This window comes from Lytechinus variegatus, chromosome 1 (genome assembly GCF_018143015.1).
Source record: "Lytechinus variegatus isolate NC3 chromosome 1, Lvar_3.0, whole genome shotgun sequence".
NCBI classification, from domain to species: Eukaryota; Metazoa; Echinodermata; class Echinoidea; order Temnopleuroida; family Toxopneustidae; genus Lytechinus; species Lytechinus variegatus.
In genome coordinates, this window is record NC_054740.1 from 63,327,883 (window position 1) to 63,347,712 (window position 19,830).

The 19,830-nt window shown below is 37.4% G+C and overlaps 1 protein-coding gene across 5 annotated transcripts in view; it reads right to left on the reverse strand.

The window, feature by feature from the left end:
• LOC121419399 (transmembrane and coiled-coil domains protein 2-like) overlaps positions 1 to 19,830 on the reverse strand; it is an 87,403-nt gene that overhangs the window by 59,272 nt on the left and 8,301 nt on the right. The window contains exon 2 of one of the 5 annotated variants that reach the window (XM_041613878.1): positions 18,846 to 18,877. In XM_041613878.1, coding sequence (XP_041469812.1) covers positions 18,846 to 18,876 — 31 coding nt within the window. In that variant the 5' untranslated portion in view covers position 18,877. Of the gene's footprint in view, positions 1 to 5,122; positions 5,285 to 18,845; positions 19,093 to 19,830 lie in introns of those variants that run through there. The other 4 variants (XM_041613863.1, XM_041613870.1, XM_041613857.1 and 1 more) reach the window with 4 other exon arrangements.

Sequence of the window (19,830 nt, forward strand, 5' to 3'; positions counted from 1 at the left end):
TTTTTTTAAGGGAGCCAGCCATGCTAATCAAGCACTTTTAGGGAGCCTGCAGGGGTTTCAGCGAGCCCAAATTTATCACTTTTTTTGTCATAATAATGGTCACTTACTTTTAAGAATTAAAATACACCATCACGATGTACTTTTTTCAGTAAACATCAGTACCATGTGCAGGTGCCATGGCCGAGTAGTCTAAGGCACCTGGCTATACATAGAAAGTCCGGGGTTCGATCCTCGGCACCTATATGCCCGTGAGCAAGGCATTAGAATCTACAATGCTCTTTTATCCTGCTCTCAAATAAATGGAAATGGTGTGCACTTGTTTTTTTAAAAAAAATCAGCGACTGGTGTATTAGTAAAGGTCAAGTCCACCCCAGACAAAGTTGATTTGAATCAGAGAAATATTAGACAAGCTTATTTTTCACATAACAGTTATACGCACAACTCAGTAATATTCATATGGAAGAGTGGAGGATGTTCCTCACTATTTCTTTTGTTTGTTATTCATCCAAGATTTCTTTCCATTCTCCATCTTTCTTTGGCATATTATCTTTCAAACAATGCAAGTACATTCTCTTTGCAGAAAAGCCACATTTCTTCTGAAGCTTTGCCAGAAATCTCTGACTGCCATGAAAATTTCTCAAGTTTTTACGATACCATGTGTATGGAAAAACGACACAGCCTGGCATTTTGAAACTGTGCTTGTCGCTATTTTCAAGGCATGTCCATGATATAGACTGCGGAATTTCTGTTTTTAGACGGATTAAAGCATGGATTAGAATGCTGATAAGAAATTGTATAATTTGTGGCTTGTACTAAAAAAAATTAGGGAGCCAGCCATGCTTTTTCAATTACTTTCTTATGGAGCTCGCAAACCTATCGGCCAGCACGTCTGGTGTGGCGCGATCGGTAAAAAACGATATGTTATTATAATAATAATATTCCGCATTTATATAGCGCTTAATACATCGGAGCGATGTCTCTAAGCGCTTTACAGATATATTATTACCCCGGTCATCGGATCCTTCCAAGCCCGCATACAATGTATGCACCTTCTCCACTCCCTGGGGAGCATGCTCGGCATACTACATGGTGGGATTCGAACACCATTATGAGGTTCACTGCAGTCAAGATCATTGACGCACGTTCGAGACTCGCCTTGAACAATTTTTCAAACTTCACTTTTTTATAAAAATAAAATTGAGGCAAGACTGAAAAATTACAAGTTCAAGATTTGTAGTCTAAGCCTACACCTACAAAACAGACTTGGCCCTTATCGTATGGTCGAGACTGCTGAATCAATGTCAACATAGCCTTTACCATTTGAGCAATGTTAACACAGCTTGGATCTCAAAAAATAAACACTGACCATATTTCAGCTAAAGAGGGCAGCAAACCGCAAAGGGGGGGAATCAAGATTGTGTTATCAATATACATGTATGGTTTAATATCTTGCTACGATGATCAATTTGGATAAAGTGATTAGAGTCATAAGTAGTATATGAATAATAATGATAAAAACAATATAACAGGGCTCGACACTAGCGGCGGTCCGACGGTCCCAGACCGGTAAAAATCGCTGTTGGGCCAGTAGATTTTCAGAAATTGGAAGATTTACTGGTCCGACATGACCAGTAAAAAATATCATTGTCGGGCCAGTAATTTTTCCAAAAATAGCAAGATTTAAGGGTCCGACATGACCAGTAATAAAAACCATTGTTGGGCCAATAACTTTTCCAGAAATGGTCAAATTCACAGCAAACCATTTCCCCCCGTTCAATTCTGCAATTCACACACAGAATACACACAGAATGAATCGCACGTGTTACTAGAGTACTATACAGCTTGCGTACAGTGTACATGTAGTCAGCCACACAATCCACATGGTGAATTCTCCACTGGCCGCACGAACGAAGCCTGGCTAAACTCTGGCAGAAATCTCTCACAGAACTGTCAAAATTCACGGTTCATACTCATGAAAGGCTCTTATAATGTCCATATTTCCTAAAAATTGGAGTAACTCTGTCATCTGTAAGCAGTAAAAGGGTAAATTTTCACTTCTGTTTGGTTCAAACAGATCGGGTCTCGGGTGGTATCGTCTGAATACATATAGCCCCACATATGCATTTATGTGTGTGTTGATACACTTGGTTTCTGACTTTCTTTCGTAGCTATTTTAATTGAGCCAAAAAAGAAACAAATTATTTGTAATAGTGTTAGCTTTCTTCCTCTGTTTTCTTCCTGTTTTCTTTCCTTCTTTCTTTTCAATCTTTCTTTTAATTTTTTTTCTCTATTTCTTTCCTTCCTTCCTTCTTTCCTTCCTTCCTCCTTTCCTTCCTTCTTTCCTTCCTTCTTTCCTTCCTTCTTTCCTTCCTTCTTTCCTTCCTTCCTCCTTTCCTCCCTTCTTTCCTTCCTTCTTTCCTTCCTTCCATCCTTTCTTTCTTTCTTTCTTACTTTCCTTCCTTCTTTCCTCCCTTCCTTCCTCCCTCCTTCCATCCTTTCTTTCTTTCTTACTTTCCTTCCTTCCTTCTTTCCTTACTTCTTTCCTTCCTTCTTTCCTTCCTTCCATCCTTTCTTCCATCCTTTCTTCCTTCTTTTCTTCCTTCCATCCTTTCTTTCTGACTTTCCTTCCTTCTTTCCTTCCTTCCTTCTTTCTTTCCTTCCTTCTTTCCTTCCTCCTTTCCTTCCTTCTTTCCTTCCATCCTTTCTTACTTTCCTTCCTTCCTTCTTTCCTTCCTTCTTTCCTCCCTTCTTTCCTCCCTCCTTCCTTCCTCCCTCCTTTCTTCCATCCTTTCTTTCTTACTTTCCTTCCTTCCATCCTTTCTTTCTTTCTTACTGTCCTTCCTTCTTTCCTTCCTTCCTTCTTTCCTTACTTCTTTCCTTCCTTCCTTCCTTCTTTCCTTCCATCCTTTCTTTCTGACTTTCCTTCCTTCTTTCCTTCTTTCTTTCTTTCTTACTCTCTTCGTTTCTGTCTTGCTTTCTTTTTGTCCTTCATTCCTTCGTTTTACGGGGGGGGGGGGGTCACGAAAGGCTAGAAAAAAAAACTTGCGCCTTTTTTTAAATGTTTTCTTTACTTTTTGGGACCAGTAGATTTTAGTTTCGGACCAGTAAAAATTTGAAAAACTGGGTATCTACTGGTCCGACATGAATAGGTTGGACCAGTAGAAAAAATGGGTTAGTGTGGAGCCCTGAATATAAATTATGATCAAATATATCATTATGCCTCTATGGGTAAGAAAAATAAAGTAGACAGGGTGAGGTTTGGCTGTTCGCCTTTCACATTTCGTTTGGTTTTGTGTGTTTTATACATAAAATCTTTGTTTCCGGGGGGGGGGGGGCACGTCCATTCACGATTGGATACCATGCGCAACCATGGGGTCTCGAAAAGCACCCTGAACACGTAATTTCCATATTCTGAAAATGCACCCCTAACAAGTATTGGCGTGTGAAACCCTACCCTTAACAAGTATTAAAAAAAAAACGATACTCTTGGCAAATATTCCCTGAAATGAACCTGTAAACAAATACAGGAATGTTTTATTGTTACGGGTCCTTTGGTCGTTAGCTTATTTACCTTATTTGGTTTAGTACGACCCCACCTTCTACACCTCTCGCAAATCGGACTCTAAACACGAAGTGTTGGGGCAAAAAGGACATCCTTCATAAAACATTTTAATTTTGTTTTATAATCCCCGCAAATTCGACCCTAAACACAAAATTTTCCTAGCGAAATAGATACCCTTTTTTCATTATCTTTGTGTTTTTGACACCCTGATCACATCACGTTACGTAGGTAACATGCCCTATCGTGAAAAAGACATACTTTTTACGTGTTTTTGGGGTCGCGCATGTCGACGGTATCCACTCAGCAATGTAAGTGGCCCCCCCAGGGATTGTTTTATATTTTCTAAGAATAAACATAGACTTATTTTTTTCTGTATTTATACTGTACTAAACCCAATGATGATGTAGGTAAACCGACGTCCGTGACAAAATATTGAAATATCGCTGTAAAGTTGTTTAGGGGTTCAATTCAGGGAATAATTGCTAATAGTATCGTTTTGTTTCCAATACTTGTTAAGGGTAGGGTTTTACACGCCAATACTTGTTAAGGGGTGCATTTTCAGAATATGGAAAATACATGTTTAGGGTGCTTTCTGAGATCTCATGGTCGCGCATGGTATCCAATCATGAATGGAATTGGCCCCCTTCCCCCCCTGGGCAAGCCACACACCACTAATAATTTCAGGTCATATCGGGAGTTCTCCCTGACCTAAAAAAATGAAATCATTCTATGATTTAATAAACAAGAGTGTTGCTAATGCAAGCACATAATATGCCTGCCTGTAACACGAAAAATGGAGTTGTTGTCAAGTAAGAAAAGTGGAAGGTGGAGACTTCACCTTTGACCTTCTGACCTAAAAATCAATAGAACTACTGGGATCTATGCTAGCATCATACACAACAAATTATATGAACCTAGGTTAAGTTCAAATAAAGTTATCGGGTTAACAAGGACTTCAGAAGGGTATGGTCACTATGGTGAGAACATGTCAGTGTGACTTTGACCTTTAGACCTCAAAATCAAAAAGCTTCGTGGGATCCATGCTAGTATTAGCTTTGGAAACCATTTGACTGACAGAGGAAATGCCTTTTTTCTGTTTCAGGTAATTCATGAGATCTCATTGCAAGATGTTTCATAACTGTAAATTTATTATTGAAAACTAATATTTCTTTACAATGAAAACATGAGCATAATACCTAATTAGCACAATCTTTGTTAATAAATCGGATAAAGAAATTGAATAGACAAATCAACACTGCATTTCAAGAATTCCATATACAGAGAAAAAGAGAATATTCATTATTAAAGAATAAAGAAACCTCTCAGCTCCTACATTGTACTGTGATTCAATCAAGGCTGTGATACAAATCGTTCAAATATCATCATCGCAAAAAAAATGAATCACTCATTCATCAGAATGAACAATCAAATGCACTCTTCCAAACACTCTTATTCATTTAAAGAATACCAACAACATGTATACAATAGCTGGGACTACAGCAAAATCTGTGGACAAAATGCACAATATACAATCTTGGCTTATTATTTAAGCACACCCACCTGCGTGAAAAATGTGCCGGATAACTTCCCCCAGTGGCGATGACATTTCAATGTTCTATTGAAACCTTCCAAATAGTATCATAGACAAGAAAAGGTATGACCTCTCTCGAAACAAGAACGAGAGGGAACCACATTATTTTGTATGGTGTGGGAGAGGAAACCCGAGCAATTGGTACAGTTGTAAACAAACCCTGGTAGGTACGGCCCACTGAAGGGGAATACAATGAAAGCACACTGTATCCAGTAAACTGTACGTACGATTCAAAACATAAGAGAAGCGATTAACTCTAACTCGCAGTGAGTGCTGTTGTGAAATGCATTTGTGCAAGCATGTCAGTCCATTGATTAATAGCATTTGTGAAATGAAGAAAACAAAAATAAAGCAGATTTTTATGCATGTGCATGCTTTGAAATATAGGCATAATACCTAAAGCGTTAGTTTTGTTTGACCCATGTAGACTGATCAGATATACCATCATTGAACAGGTCTCAGAAATACTTGAATTTTTCTTCTATTTTTTACTCTCCCTCTGGAGAAAAATCTTCATACATAAAATGAGGTGTTTCCATTATGATGAAATTATTTGCAGGAAGAAATAACTAATACACTTAATCAGTTGTTAGTTCTTGGTGACATACAAAATTGCATAAACTTAATTTCATATAATAAAAATACAAAAGAACAAGTGGGGGTATGACATCATCAGCCCACCTAATGAATATTCATGAAGACATGCCTAGAACTGTTTTGAACACCGGAATTATGCAAATTTTTAAAATTCAATAACTTTTTTATTTGTTATCCGATTCTGCTCATATTTTCAGCATTTTGCTTTGTGAATTTTAATCTCTTTATTGAGATATAGATATTGTCAGCCTGGAACATCCCTATAACCACGGTCTATCACAAAACCGATACATACCTCCAAATCCCTTCAAGCCACATCTCATGACATAAGGTAACTCAGATAATTGACTTTCCAAAAGGGCCGTCTGCACCATACCGAGTTTTCAAATTAGTGCGGTATTTCTGATCCGGCAATTTATCCCGATCTGGATCTCGAGATTATTTGCAATAAAGACGTAATTATCGCGCTAGTTCATAGGATTAATCTCGAGATTGCACTCCCAAGTCAACTTGGAATCATCACGCTAATTCGTAGGTGCAGACGCACTCGGGATTATTTATTCACAGCGTCAGACCATAATGCATCAATGCCTCCCTCGAGCAGGAATCGCTCTTCTTGCAATGGTGAATACAGGGTTTCTTGAATCTCGAGATTAATCGCCAAGAGGGCCGATCAGGCTAAAATCTCGAGATTGAGCAAACTCGGGATGGTGCAGCACTGCCTAAAGTGTGCAGTTGTAACTTTTGATGTTTCATTTCTAACGCTTTTCCAGAGAGCATCAAAATTCTGCAATTTAAGAGTTTGGAAGGACCTACATGTAGAACAAATATACAAATCTACCTATCCTGCACACTGTGAGAGATGATGTCTATATTATGCCATATACTCACTGAATAGGTCCATAACACCTTTCATATTGATCAACTCCTCCAAAATATGAAGAAAAACTAATATTCCAATGCTTCAAGAAACACACTTCATGCACTCAAGCGGATCAACCATGATTCCATGGATCAACACATACATGTAGCAGGTATACATATACATAGCTTGCAGCACTTCTAGAGAACTTTATCTTCAAGTTTCAGAGAAAAAGCCAAGCATTTGGTACTTCTACATGTACAAGCATGACCAGACACACTTAACTGCAACCCCCTTTTCTATTTTACCCCCTCCCCAATCAATAATAGTGAGACCCTTTAACTGTCCTCAAATGACAAAGAGCTTTTGTGCTCAGCCCCTCCAATCCAACTTTGAAGAATGAAAAGTGAGTGGAAATGAATGGCTTCAGGGGAGACATAACACTTGTTCTGGTAACAGGGCATAGGGTTAGATAGAGCAGGGAAGTGGGAGGTTAGAAGGAAATATAACTCAAAAAGTTCCCTTAGTCGCATGCGAGGTGCCAATGACATAATCCCAATCAATCAGCCAATCTGGTTAAAAATCCCCTGCAGTCACTCGTAAATTCCGCTCACGGTCGCGACAGCCGGCGGAAGTACATGTACATGACTCGCGCAATGTACAGTGGGATAGCATTACATGTGCCAAGATGGACATTGAACAAGAACCTCATCAATGCTGATATTCCCTAACGAAATATTCATGTTAGAGCCCTCCGTTTCGAAAATCAACGACTTGGGAGTCCCCAGTTTGCACCTGTAACATTCCGTCACATTAAATTTAATCAAATGTCGCGGACCAAGCTGTACACTTGGATGGTTTTACCGTCAATGTGTTGGACTCAGAACCCAGCCAAAGACTCTAGTATCTAGTGTCATCGCCCGATGCGCCGACCAAGAGTCAAGGACCTGGGCTGGGAGGCTGGAGAAGAATGGACATGCAAATTTTACTTGAATTTCGCATAACATGGTATTCAGTGCTACCGGGGGCATGTACACTTTGCATATCATGCGATGTTATCCAGCCTCGGCCAAGAGTAGAATTTATGAATGAAAATATATCAAGCATGCGCAGTGCCGCATCCCATGCCCACACAGTATTCCAACACAAACACAAAGCTTGATACAGTTGCGGATCCAGAAGGGGGAGGCACGAGCTGGTTGTGAGCAAAAGTCAATATTTTAAAAGTAAATATGCTGTTTTTACACAAGTTTGCCCCCCTTTGAAAGTAACAGCATATATTTGTAATGGAAAAATAGTTTTTTTGGTAATGAGAATATACCTCTCTTTTTTCTTTTTTTTTCTTTTCGCTTGTCATATTTTTGTGGACCCTTCACTTCAACCCTTCAATTTTAGGTGAAAACATTTGTTTTTGTCAAATTTTTCGTGACGAAAAAATCTTCCATTACGGGTGAAAACTTCTTCTTCTAGTCGATAGTCGAATTTTTCTCAGAAAATGTGCCTTTCCCCCTTTGGAAAAACCTGAATCCACTCCTGGTTTGATATTTCTGTGTTTATTTAAAAATTAGGGATATTCACAAGTTCCTGTTCAAATCAAATTCATTTGGAAACTAATGTTCAAAGTTATCATGAAAAAATAGCATTGAAGAATTTCTAAAACAAAACATGATAGTGCAAATCAGTCAACTCACAGTGCAGACTTATCATATTAATGAGACTCTATCTATTACAATAATTTCCAGACTGAAATAAATATTTAGTCTATTAGCAATTTGTTATTGAGAGCGACCAAGTGGTCATAAACCAAATGGACGGTATAAAACAAAGTGGGCATTAGACAAAATGTGAATAGTCGAAGTGCTACATAGACCAAAAGATAGTTAGACCAACTGGTTAGACAGAATGGAATCAGACTAGTCTTGGAGACGTCTCTGAGGCAGATTTTGGACTATTTGGAAACGGTTTTGAGATTCCTGAGACTAATGTGACGTCCTGGGGCCTCATAAGACGTTTGCCCCATTTCAATGGGGGCAAATAGGGCCATCTGATACATTTAATGCTCATTAACATGCAAATGAGGCTGACTATTGGATAATGTAGGTCTAATTTATACCTAGTACTACTGGACATCTAATCATGTTTCTACTGCTATGCAATAAAAAGATATGATTGGAAATATGGAATAGGGGGCCTTAATTACCCAACTCTCCACTATATCACATCATGGAGCTACCCGGGGGGGCCACTTCCATTGACAAGTGAATACCATGCGCAACCATGGGGTATCGAAAAGCACCCTAAACACGTAATTTTCATATTCTGAAAATGCATTGGAAACAAAACGATACTCTTGGCAAATATTCCCTGCATTGAACCCCTAAACAAGTACAGGAATATTTTACTGCTATGTAACGGGTCCTTCGGTCGTCAGTTTTGCCTAACATGATTTGGTTTAGTACCCCATCTTCCACACCTTGCGCAAATTGGACTCTAAACACGTAGTTTTGGGGCGAAAAGGACATCCTTTATAAAACATTTTGATTTTGTTTTATATGTATCATCCCCGCAAATTTGACCCTACTAAACACGTAACTTTCCTTGCGAAATAGATACCCTTTTTTCATTATTTTTGTGTTTTTAACACCCTTATCACGTTACGTACGTAACATGCCGTATCTTGAAAAAGACATCCTTTTTACATGTTTTTTGGTCTCGCATGGTATCCACTCGTCAATGTAAGTGCCCCCCCCCCCAGCTACTACGAGCTCAATGATCATATCAAGATCATATCATATTAACCGTTTCACCTACACACACGAGGCAGGAACACCATGGAGCTGGTAGCTCCTGTGGAATGACCATTGTGCCCTATATTCATACACATTGATAAACAGCTGGAGGCCGACACTATTTATGATCAGGCTACAGCAAGGTCAACAAACTTTCTCTTCTCTGCTCTGTACATGCAAAAATACAGAAAATTCTCCTACACTGTAGGGAACACTCCCACTTCCCCCATTTAATTTGTATAGGCCTGCATAATTGTACATGTACATGTACCTACATGTCAATATATCTTTCTCCTTGATTGTACATGTACCTACATGAAAATGTCAAAATATCAATACTGTATAAGCTGTTACTTTCACGGGGGTTTTATTTTCACAGATTTCGCGAACTGTCGATAAGCCGCGAATTAAACAAGCTTTGCTATATTGCAATCATCCTGTGTAGTTCAAGTATGAAGATAAGCACCTATATATTAAAGTATTTAAAAATAAGGTTGAACAAGTAATTCAAAAAGTTAGCTAGAATTTCATTTTTTTTCTCAAACAATATCAGAGCCTGAATTATTTCCTGGCATGTGTTTATCAATATTTTTTCACTCACTGCAATATTACAATGTATTTTCCATGAAATAATATGATTTTATTGTCATCTGATTGGCTTTATACACACGTAATGACAGCTATTTGCATACCGGTACTGTAAGATTTTGTTCACCAAATTCAACATTTTTGCACTGAAACCAACTTAAAAAAAAAAAAGAACACACAATTTCCGAAGATTACTCTTACAGATCAAACTGTGACATGATGAATTTTAAAATCTAAAGGTACAAAAAAAGTGAAATTCAAGCGACCTTTTTCACACTTTGTAACTGTTTTTACAGGGACATATTCATGTACAAAGCATATGTCAGCATGGTGATTGTGAGGAGCACATTTTTGCTGATGTTTTGCACTATTTTTGCTTCTGAAATGCTGTGAAAATATTTGATACATTTTCTGATCACAATTTCAACAACCCAAGATTCTGTAAGCGAAAATAACAGCTTTTACAGTATATCTTTCTCCTTGATTGTACATGTATCTACAGAATCACAGAGTTCTTGTCTTCAAGTACATGAATTTCTTTATAATTTCAGCTCAGAATACTGAAAATACAGGAAATATTGCATGTAGAGCTACCAAGGGGCTTCCAACGGAGCTACAAGTTCAAATGATCATATTCCGAGGTGTTGAATTATAGTGGCCCAAGCATGGAGTAGTTTGTGTGCAGTGATTTGCAGGGGCGGAAATCTATTCCAAAAGGTACAAGGGGGGACAAGGGACTGGAAAATTTGACAAGCAAAAATAAAAAGGTTATCACCCCAAATTTCAGGTCATTTCGACGGGAATAAATTTGATAAGCAAAAAAAAAAAAAAGGTTATCAAAAAACAAAAATACACGTTTTATTCCGAATTTGAATGATTAATTTTTACCATCATAAAAGACCAGAAATAGTAGGGGGGACATTTGATATTGTGTCCCCCCTACTATTTTGAGTAGGGGGGGACACGTCCTCCCTGTCCCCCCCCCCTGGGATTTCCGCCCATGGTGATTTGTAACTGAAAGGAAAAATAAGCGCTATATCAAATGACTATTGGATTGGACTGGATTTCACTCACGTACTATTGATAAAAGATACATGTCAAGGAGATAATCTTTCTTTTTTCATCCTCTTTTCGATCCTTCTTTCATGCCTCTTTTTTCATTCCATCTATCTTTCTTTTCTTACTTTCCTTTTTTATCTTGTTTTTGTCTTAATTTTTTCCTTAAATTTTTCTATGCCTACTTCCTTCTCACTTCCTCTCCGTTATTCCTATATTTCTTTCCTTCCTTCTTTATTTTATTTTCCTCCATAATTTTGTCCTTATTTTCGCTTCATTATTTCCCTTTTTCTCATTTCTTTCATTCATTTTCTTCTTTCCTTCATTATTATTTTCTTCCTTCTTCTTTTCTTATCATTCTTATACTTCCTTTCTTCTTTAATAACCAATTACTCTCATCCTTTCACCATCCCTTCTTTGTTTCTTCTTTAATTCCTTTTCTTTACTCTGTCTTTCTTTCATTCTTTTTCTTCCTTCCTTCATTCCTTCCTTCCTTCCTTTCTTTCTTTCTTTCGTTCTTTCGTTATTTTCAGTGATTCCCCTTTTTATTGTGTGCCTTGGTCACCTACAAAGTACAAATGAGAGGATATTTATTTAATTGCATATACGCTACTAAAGTTTAGTCTTGACGGCCAAGATAAAATCAGTTTGAAAAAATTACAAGGTACATCAATTCATTGTTAAAAAGAAAAAAAAAATGGTATAAAACTGCAATACTTCGTTTTAAAGTGGTAAACGTAAAACTTTGTTTTGAAGGAATTTTTGCAAGCAGTTTACACATATTTTCAGGCAAGTATTTTCCAACTCTTTACAAATTTATTTGCCCGACCGGACAAGTGCCTCAAAAAAATGATGTAGCACCCTGATGGGAATAATTTTTTCCCCCATATATTCTTGGATTTGGGTCTCATCTATCAGATGAAAGTAAAAATTCAGGAAGAATGTTACGCTTGAGTGAACTCTACTTCTGTAAAGCTTCCAGAAATCGTTTTTCGCAGAAACGATTATTTACATGATGTGTCAAAGGAAAAGGGCGAACAAAAAAGTGACTATTTTCCCTAGGTATAACAAAGAATAACAGAAGAAAAATCAAACCTTAGCTAATTTCATGCAAACCACTGTTTCATGTAAACCATGTATCATCACAACGGTATACATGTAGGTGTATGGGGGTGGGGGAGAGGGCACTAGCATTGGTGCTACTGCTTGATATAGTGTTTTGGGCAAGAAAACAAGTTTAAAAGGTACAAGATATCTTTAATCTTCTTAGCTAAAGTCCATGTGCACTAACACTTAAAGACTGAGCTACTACATGTATTATATGGCACATAGATAATTCCTTGCCATTTGATTGGTTGTCTGATATCGATCATTCAGCCCATTTTACAATCATTGTCATAAAACGTGCACCAAAACTGCAGGCACCACAAGTAAAACCATTCGTGTTTGCAGAGCATGTACGCAATCAGTAACAGACCGAGCTCGCAATGCACGAGCATATTTTGCATCGAAATTCATGAATTTCATACATATAGTAAAAGGATCTATATTTAGGTATGAAACAAAATAAACAAAAATTATTTCCATTCATGCAATGGACGGAATACTTCATGAGGTGAAAGATGAAATGATCCATTCAACTCGGCAGTAAAAGATGAAATGAATCCATTCAATGGGACATGGCAGAGTTGAATGGATCATTTCATCTTTCGCCATATGAAGTATTTACATGTAGTCTGCAGTGCAGGCACAGACCTTGACTGAACTTTGATCAACAAGTGTGTCTCCATGCAAAGACTAGCATATACAAAACTTGCTGTTTCAATACAGAGCGAGAGGACCTTCAAGAGAAATTCCAGTAGTTGCAGTAAACACTGATTTCATGAGAAAGTCTGTAAAACAAGGCTTAATTGTCAGTATATCATCGAGGATCTAGATCTGGTACTGTTACAATTAACTGAACTTTGTGAAATCTTGAAATCTATGCTGAAAAATGTTCACGCCGAAGATCCCCAACACAGATAAGCGCACGTGGGACAATGTATAATTATTGCTTAGGGCGTCGGCCCGACGCCCTACCCGATTCCTGTGCTTATTTGCTGATTTCTCAGCAATTACACAATTTCTTCCAGAATTCTTTGGCACATGCGTTTTATTTATACAAACAGACACTTTGGTGGTCATTTCATTGGATTCTGTACGAACTCATTTTGATATCGTTACCAAAACTAGCATTTACCTTTAAGTACACAAGGCATGAGTAGGCTGCAATTCAGATCCTTTACTTGAGTGAAGGGTTTGCACAGTAGACTATGAACTATTCAGTCCACCGCACTCATAAACGTTCATTATTTATACTATTTATTATCCACATTATATAACTATTTCCAAGTTCTGTGAAAATCAGTTTTCACAAACTTTTTACGTGTATTTGGAAGTGCTCACTCAAACAGAAAGAATTTCTGACAGCCATGTCATCATTTGCTTAAAGAGGCCAATAACAATCTATAACTATGGAAAAAGCTTCAGGATATTCATTTTAAAGGATTATCTCAAAGTGTAAAGTTTATTTTTTTATATGCACTGTAGTGAGACTATGGAGGTATCTATGGGGAAAATAAATTACACATCATAAAAGGTACAAAGAACATCAATGAGAGTTTAATAGCAAGATTTTCCTATAGACTCTATCATGATTGTAAAAAGTAGTTCTAAGAAAGGAATGGAGGTCAACACTGTAATCTCCTCATGTTTTGCACATGCATACCAAGGAAAACTCAAGGATTAAAAAAAAATTATAGTGTAGAAATTCAATAATACTTTACTACTATTACTATTTTAAATGTCATTTTCTATTAATACTATATGGGTTCAGATTATTTTGTTGTTGATTTGTGAAAAATGAATTGTGGAAGTAAATGAAATCAAATTGAATGTTTTCTTTATTTGACTTAATTCAGTGACTTCAGTCCATGGCCCGTATTCTGAAGTCGGGTTTAAAGTAGGCCCGTTTCGGGTACACGGGTACACGTGTACACGGGTACACGTGTACACGCACGGTCAAGTCAGTGCACGTGTACTAAATTCCATCACCGTGTACACGGTAGCATCTGCATAAAGCTTGCGTGGGACTGTAGTCAGTGAACAAGCTCACAGCCTCACATTAATTCTTAATTCTCAGACACTGCACATGTTTTAATCACTAATATGTCAATATATTTCAATTAACCTAGAGTGAGTTTACTTCCAAAATCGCCAATTTAATCCACATTTATTCTGGAGACTCAAGTTTTTGTACCACACGAAATGGGTATGCTCCGGTCAGTGCAGGGCCCTAGTTAGCGCCGACGTTCGTTGGATGCGCATTTTGCATACTGTACCGTACATGCATGCACAGATCGCTGCAGAATTGAGTGTAACTGAAGTTATCGATTGATTTTCATTATTTTATTGCCAATTTGAGGAGCGTGTGTTTGTAGGCTTGTAGCACATGTGTATGAGCGTATAACACGTAACTGAGACTCTCGAAAGCGTTCTTCAATCACTTTTAGAGCCAATTTGAGAATCACCAATTGCGACAGCGATCATTGCTCCAGTTACGTGTTATACGCTCATAAACATGTGCTACAAGACTACAAGCACACGCTCCTCAAATTGGCAATAAAATAATGAAAATCAATCGATAACTTCAGTTACACATAATTCTGCAGCGATCTGTGCATGCATGTACGGTACAGTATGCAAAATGCGCATCCAACGAACGTCGGCGCTAACTAGGGGCCCTGCACTGATTTACTTTTGCATTCTTTATTAATTTAATGCGCTGCTAAGCTGAGTAAACTTTTTAATTGCACCAATTTTTGTGGATTGATACTTCTAACTTCTCAGGTAAGCTTTAAAACCGTGACTTAGGCTACATGTAGGAAACACTGAAAAAATACCATAACTCACTCTCACTCAGTGTTTACAACGTGTACACGTGTACACGACCGAAAAACACGCCGTGTACACGTGCATCAAAAATGGACTTTCAAACCGGGCCTAGTTTAAAGTTGTGGTTTAAGTATGGCTAGCCAATTATTACATAAATCACTAAGTAGAGATATCATATTGCAGCTCATTTTGCTCTCAAATCATTCATAATTGTGTTGGAAGTATAAATAGATGATTGTCTTCACCATCGATGAATCGGGAAAGAGCACAGTAAACATACAAAACATTAACATACAACTTTATATAAAAATCTTGACACTTTCCATAAATTTAGCACAGAGTTAGACCACAGTCTAAGTTAAACCCAACTTCAGAATACGGGCCCATGGGTTCAATAGAGTAAAACTACATGTACACTACCAGTAGGGAATTTAAGAAGTTCTGGGACCTGCGTTCCATGCACTTTTATTTTTTTAGCTTTGAGCTAGCCCATATAAATTTTGTTTTTAATCACAGATTTAAAAGCTACATGTAGAGCTACATTGTAGAGTCAATATTTAGCAGACTAATCAGACTACTTATTTGTTATGAAGATGATTCAAACCCTAACTAATGGCTTGGGTAATTTGCCAACTCATCCACTCATCACAGTCTTGATCTAGTCTGCTGGGCAAACCCTTCGCTCGAGTTAAGGGTCTGAATGTGCAGCCTACTCATGCCTTGTGTACTGAAGGCTCTCTCGTATTGGAACAGCAAGTTCTGTATGTGCTAGTCTTTGCATGGAGGCATACTTGTTGATCACATTTAGTCAGTGCTGACAGCATTGATGAACCCCCCCCCCCCCCCCCCGTTGGTCTATAATGTAATATCCATTTTATTTTCATTCATTCACCCAATTAAGAATTAGGGTGTGTTCAATGTCGGTTTCCAAATTTAAACAGCATCTTCAATCATGATTGAAAATGTTGTTACGAAATATGAATATAATGAGAGAGTGTGTTCAATGTCCTCTTTTCGCGGTCATAAAAGCAAACTTTTTTCAAATTACAATTCAAACGAAAATATAAATGTTGAGAAAAGATGCATTGGAAACGCGATAAGTTCAGATGTTATGACCTTCAGAATTGCAAATGCGACATTTAACACAACTGAGTTTTGAAATGTCTTTAAATTTGCTCGCGTAGACGAAGCCTACTCAGGCAGGTGTCAGAACAAAGGTTTTCGAGTTAACACAAGAGCAGCAATGGTTGGTCATGATGAGGCCTTATAGTAGGCTTACTAATAGTGAAGTCATTTTTTTTTCATCTTAAAGGTAAAAGACTGTAGTTGCAGCAAACAATCATTTCATGATAAAGTCTTTTAAATCAAGGTTAATTGTCAAAATATTATATATCTAGATCTGGTGCATAAATATATATCTGAAAGTTTCACGTATTGACTTCAGTAAACAAAATAATGCTGATGATAATGCTTTGATTGCCGATGAAGTTTTTATAATTCACTTTATAAGTGAATAATAAATAAAAACTTCATTGGCATCAAAGCATCATCATCATCATTTTCTTATTTGATAGAGTGCACATGTACATGCATCTTATCTATTAAAACGGGGGGGGGTGAGTCAAATCAATCATAGAAAGTGTACATATCACTTCATCATTGCGAATTCATGCACATATCATGCCAAAATTATAGAATAATAATAATACACTTTATTTATATAATACCTTTTCATCAGACACAAAGCACATTACAGAACGAAAGACTAATAACAGAAACGCAAATGGGAATATGAAACGTAAGAATAATAACTACAATAATTCACATAATAAATGAGGTTGAACACAGAATCAGCAAATATGAACTTGACTCATTGATACTGATAGCCTAGTCAGCCTTTGATTTGATAAAGTCAGTACATATTACGCGATCCTACGCTCAATGAGAGAATTATAGCAGTGTAATAGCATTTTAAAAAAATCACAACAAATCACAAAACCAAAACAAAAATTAGTGCATATCTTTGAAATTGAAAAACAGCTTTGTAAAAGAACATCTACATGTACAAGCACATGTCTGTATACAGCAAAAATAAATAGATGTACACAGCATCATTAAGCAAAACAACAACTAAAGCTGTAATCAAACGTTTTCCATCCGGCAAACGACCACCCATGCCACTAACCGTTTTCAATTTGACAGTTTTTGATAAATGGAGATCTACTGTCAGCCACGGACTACATATTTTTTGTGTAGCTACTTGTAATATTTCAAGTTTTTCTGACTTATTTGTCATCATAAGTCAACTCAAAGACTTCCGATGCTGTGTCTTTACTTCTACCAGTGATCTTTCTTACTGCAAAGTACTTAAAATACATCAGCTAATCATTGATAACCTCACCATTTTGGTCCCTCATGTCACTCGTATGTGTCGCGGCACTGCCGCGAGTGCACAAGTACTATGTGCAGTTGATTTGTTTACTGGCTCGCAATCGCCTGCCTACACAAAAATATGCACATTCCGCATAAAGTACCTTGATCAGAGCTTTTGAAGACAATTTGAAGATCAGGAATCGCCACAGAGATCGCCTCATTAATCATTGATAACATGTCCTATTGGTACATGTACTTTCGATATGCATCAAAAGTACACTCTCTAAATTAACAATTAAAAATGATTGATACCTTTTAGCTTCAGTATGTAGAAAAGAATGGCTCAAAGAGAAAAAATGCTGGACTAGTCTCTGCAACTTTTCACTAATAACTGAAATAAGCAACAATTACGTAGTTCCAGATACAAGAAAAACGTTTGTTGGCTGTTACACCAATTGCGCAATAATTTGCTGTGCCATATTCGTGTTCATTTTCCACACATAGCTGAAGACACCAGCAAACATGAATGGTGACAGGTTCGCTGGTGTCTTCATGTGTAGAAGACGAGCGCGAATACGGCAGAGCAAATTATTGCGCAATACAATCACAGTAAAAGACATGCCAAATGGATCTATGCATACATGTAAGCTCTCAAGCTCTCTCACATTGTATTTTATAAGTAATATCATATTGAAAAGAGCTTTATGCTATCAAACCACTTTGCATCATGTTGTCATGAAAATGAATATTTATTGAATAAAAAAAAGAAAATTGGATTTAGGCTTAGCATTGGGTCAAATGCATAAAAAGAACTTTTGCTAGGCTTTTGCTTAATTCCGCATGCATAAAAATGAATGAGCAAATGCCTTTGCTAGAAAGCTCAAGCTATTGCTAACTGCCTGCTAGCATTTGCTTCACGATTAAGCTATTGCTATGAAGTGTTTGCCTATTCAAAAAGGTGAAAAATTTGCTTGTGCTTTTGAGCGTTTGCTTGAGGTTTTTAGGCTTGATCAGGACATTTGAGTCTTATAATCATGTTCTCTATAAAGAGAGAAACCCAAGATGTAAAGTAGCCTGTAACATGTTTTCTTCCTTATGTGCAAACTGAGTGCCAACTATTAGTTAGAAACAAGTTAGTTTTACACCACGTCTAAGGAAAAGATCTGATTTCCGCCTTTGTTTTGTGAGTACTGTTTGCACAAGCGTGATGTCACTTGAATCACTTCAAACGACTAGCAATTGCTTTCTCAAGGCAAAAAAAATGGTTTAAGCACAAGCAAAGGTTATGCATATGAAATAAAGCAATTGCTAAGTCATGACCTTCTGCTTTGGCTAGCCATTGCTTGTGCTTGAAGCGTTTGCTGGCAGCAAATGAAACATTTTATGCATGCATCTGACCCATTATCTCTTTATTTGCACTGCAAACTTCTTGGACAAGCAAACAAAACACAAGCAAACAAAATTATGTGTTAGATAAAACTTTGTATCACGTACCTTTGGGTGGACTAAGCCAATGAGATGACATTCTTTGGAGCATTAGATCAAAAGAAAGTGAGGCAAAATCAGGATAAAAGTGAGTGGCGATTGACTGACAGTGCAGGGCGAATGTAACATGCAAATGTTCCGACAACTAATATGGTTGATGCTAGTATTACACGCAACAAATGATGAAGAGGAAGCACAGTGGCATCCTGAAGTGAGTTGATGAATTGGGGACAAGATCGTTGGGGAACCTACAGGCCTACAGAGAGAATAAATGACACAATACAATAGGACAGAACAATACATTAGAGTCTGATGGTCTCAAATGATATGGATATTAGGGGAAGAAGGAAATACTGTATGTTGTTCAGTTTGGAGTCTTAGTATAAAAAGTGAAGGTCGGTCAGATTCTACTTTACGACAGAAAAATGACAGTTCACAAGTGACTGGACAAAAATGTTAAAAAACAAAGAACATATTGATCAGTGAAACGTGAAAAGAAGATATGATACAGTATCACATAATCTTTGCATGTGGGTCATTCCATAAAGGTCGGACGTACATTCGGACACATTTAAGAGCTGTATCTCCTTTAATTTAATAGCAGTGTTTTATTTTTTCCAGTATATTATAACATGTGACCTGGGCTATCATTACACCATGACAGCACCAGGCTGCTATATGAAGAATAGAAAATATGGGCAAAAATGTGAGGGGTCGGACGTACATCAGACAAAAGCAGGTTTTATGCTTTTAAAGTTCATGTCAAAATCTCTGTGATTTGTGTGATGCTGGTACTGAAATTCTAGTATTGGCTCTTAGCTAAAGGATGGATCTTTAAAGAACTGAAGTAAAGAAATTGATAAACATTGCCTTGTTTTAGTTACAGGCTGATCTATTTGGGGTCGGACGTACACTTTGAAGGGGTCGGACGTACACTGTGCAAAATATGTGCACACTGTACGTCCGACCCCCTATGAAGATCAGTTACACAAAA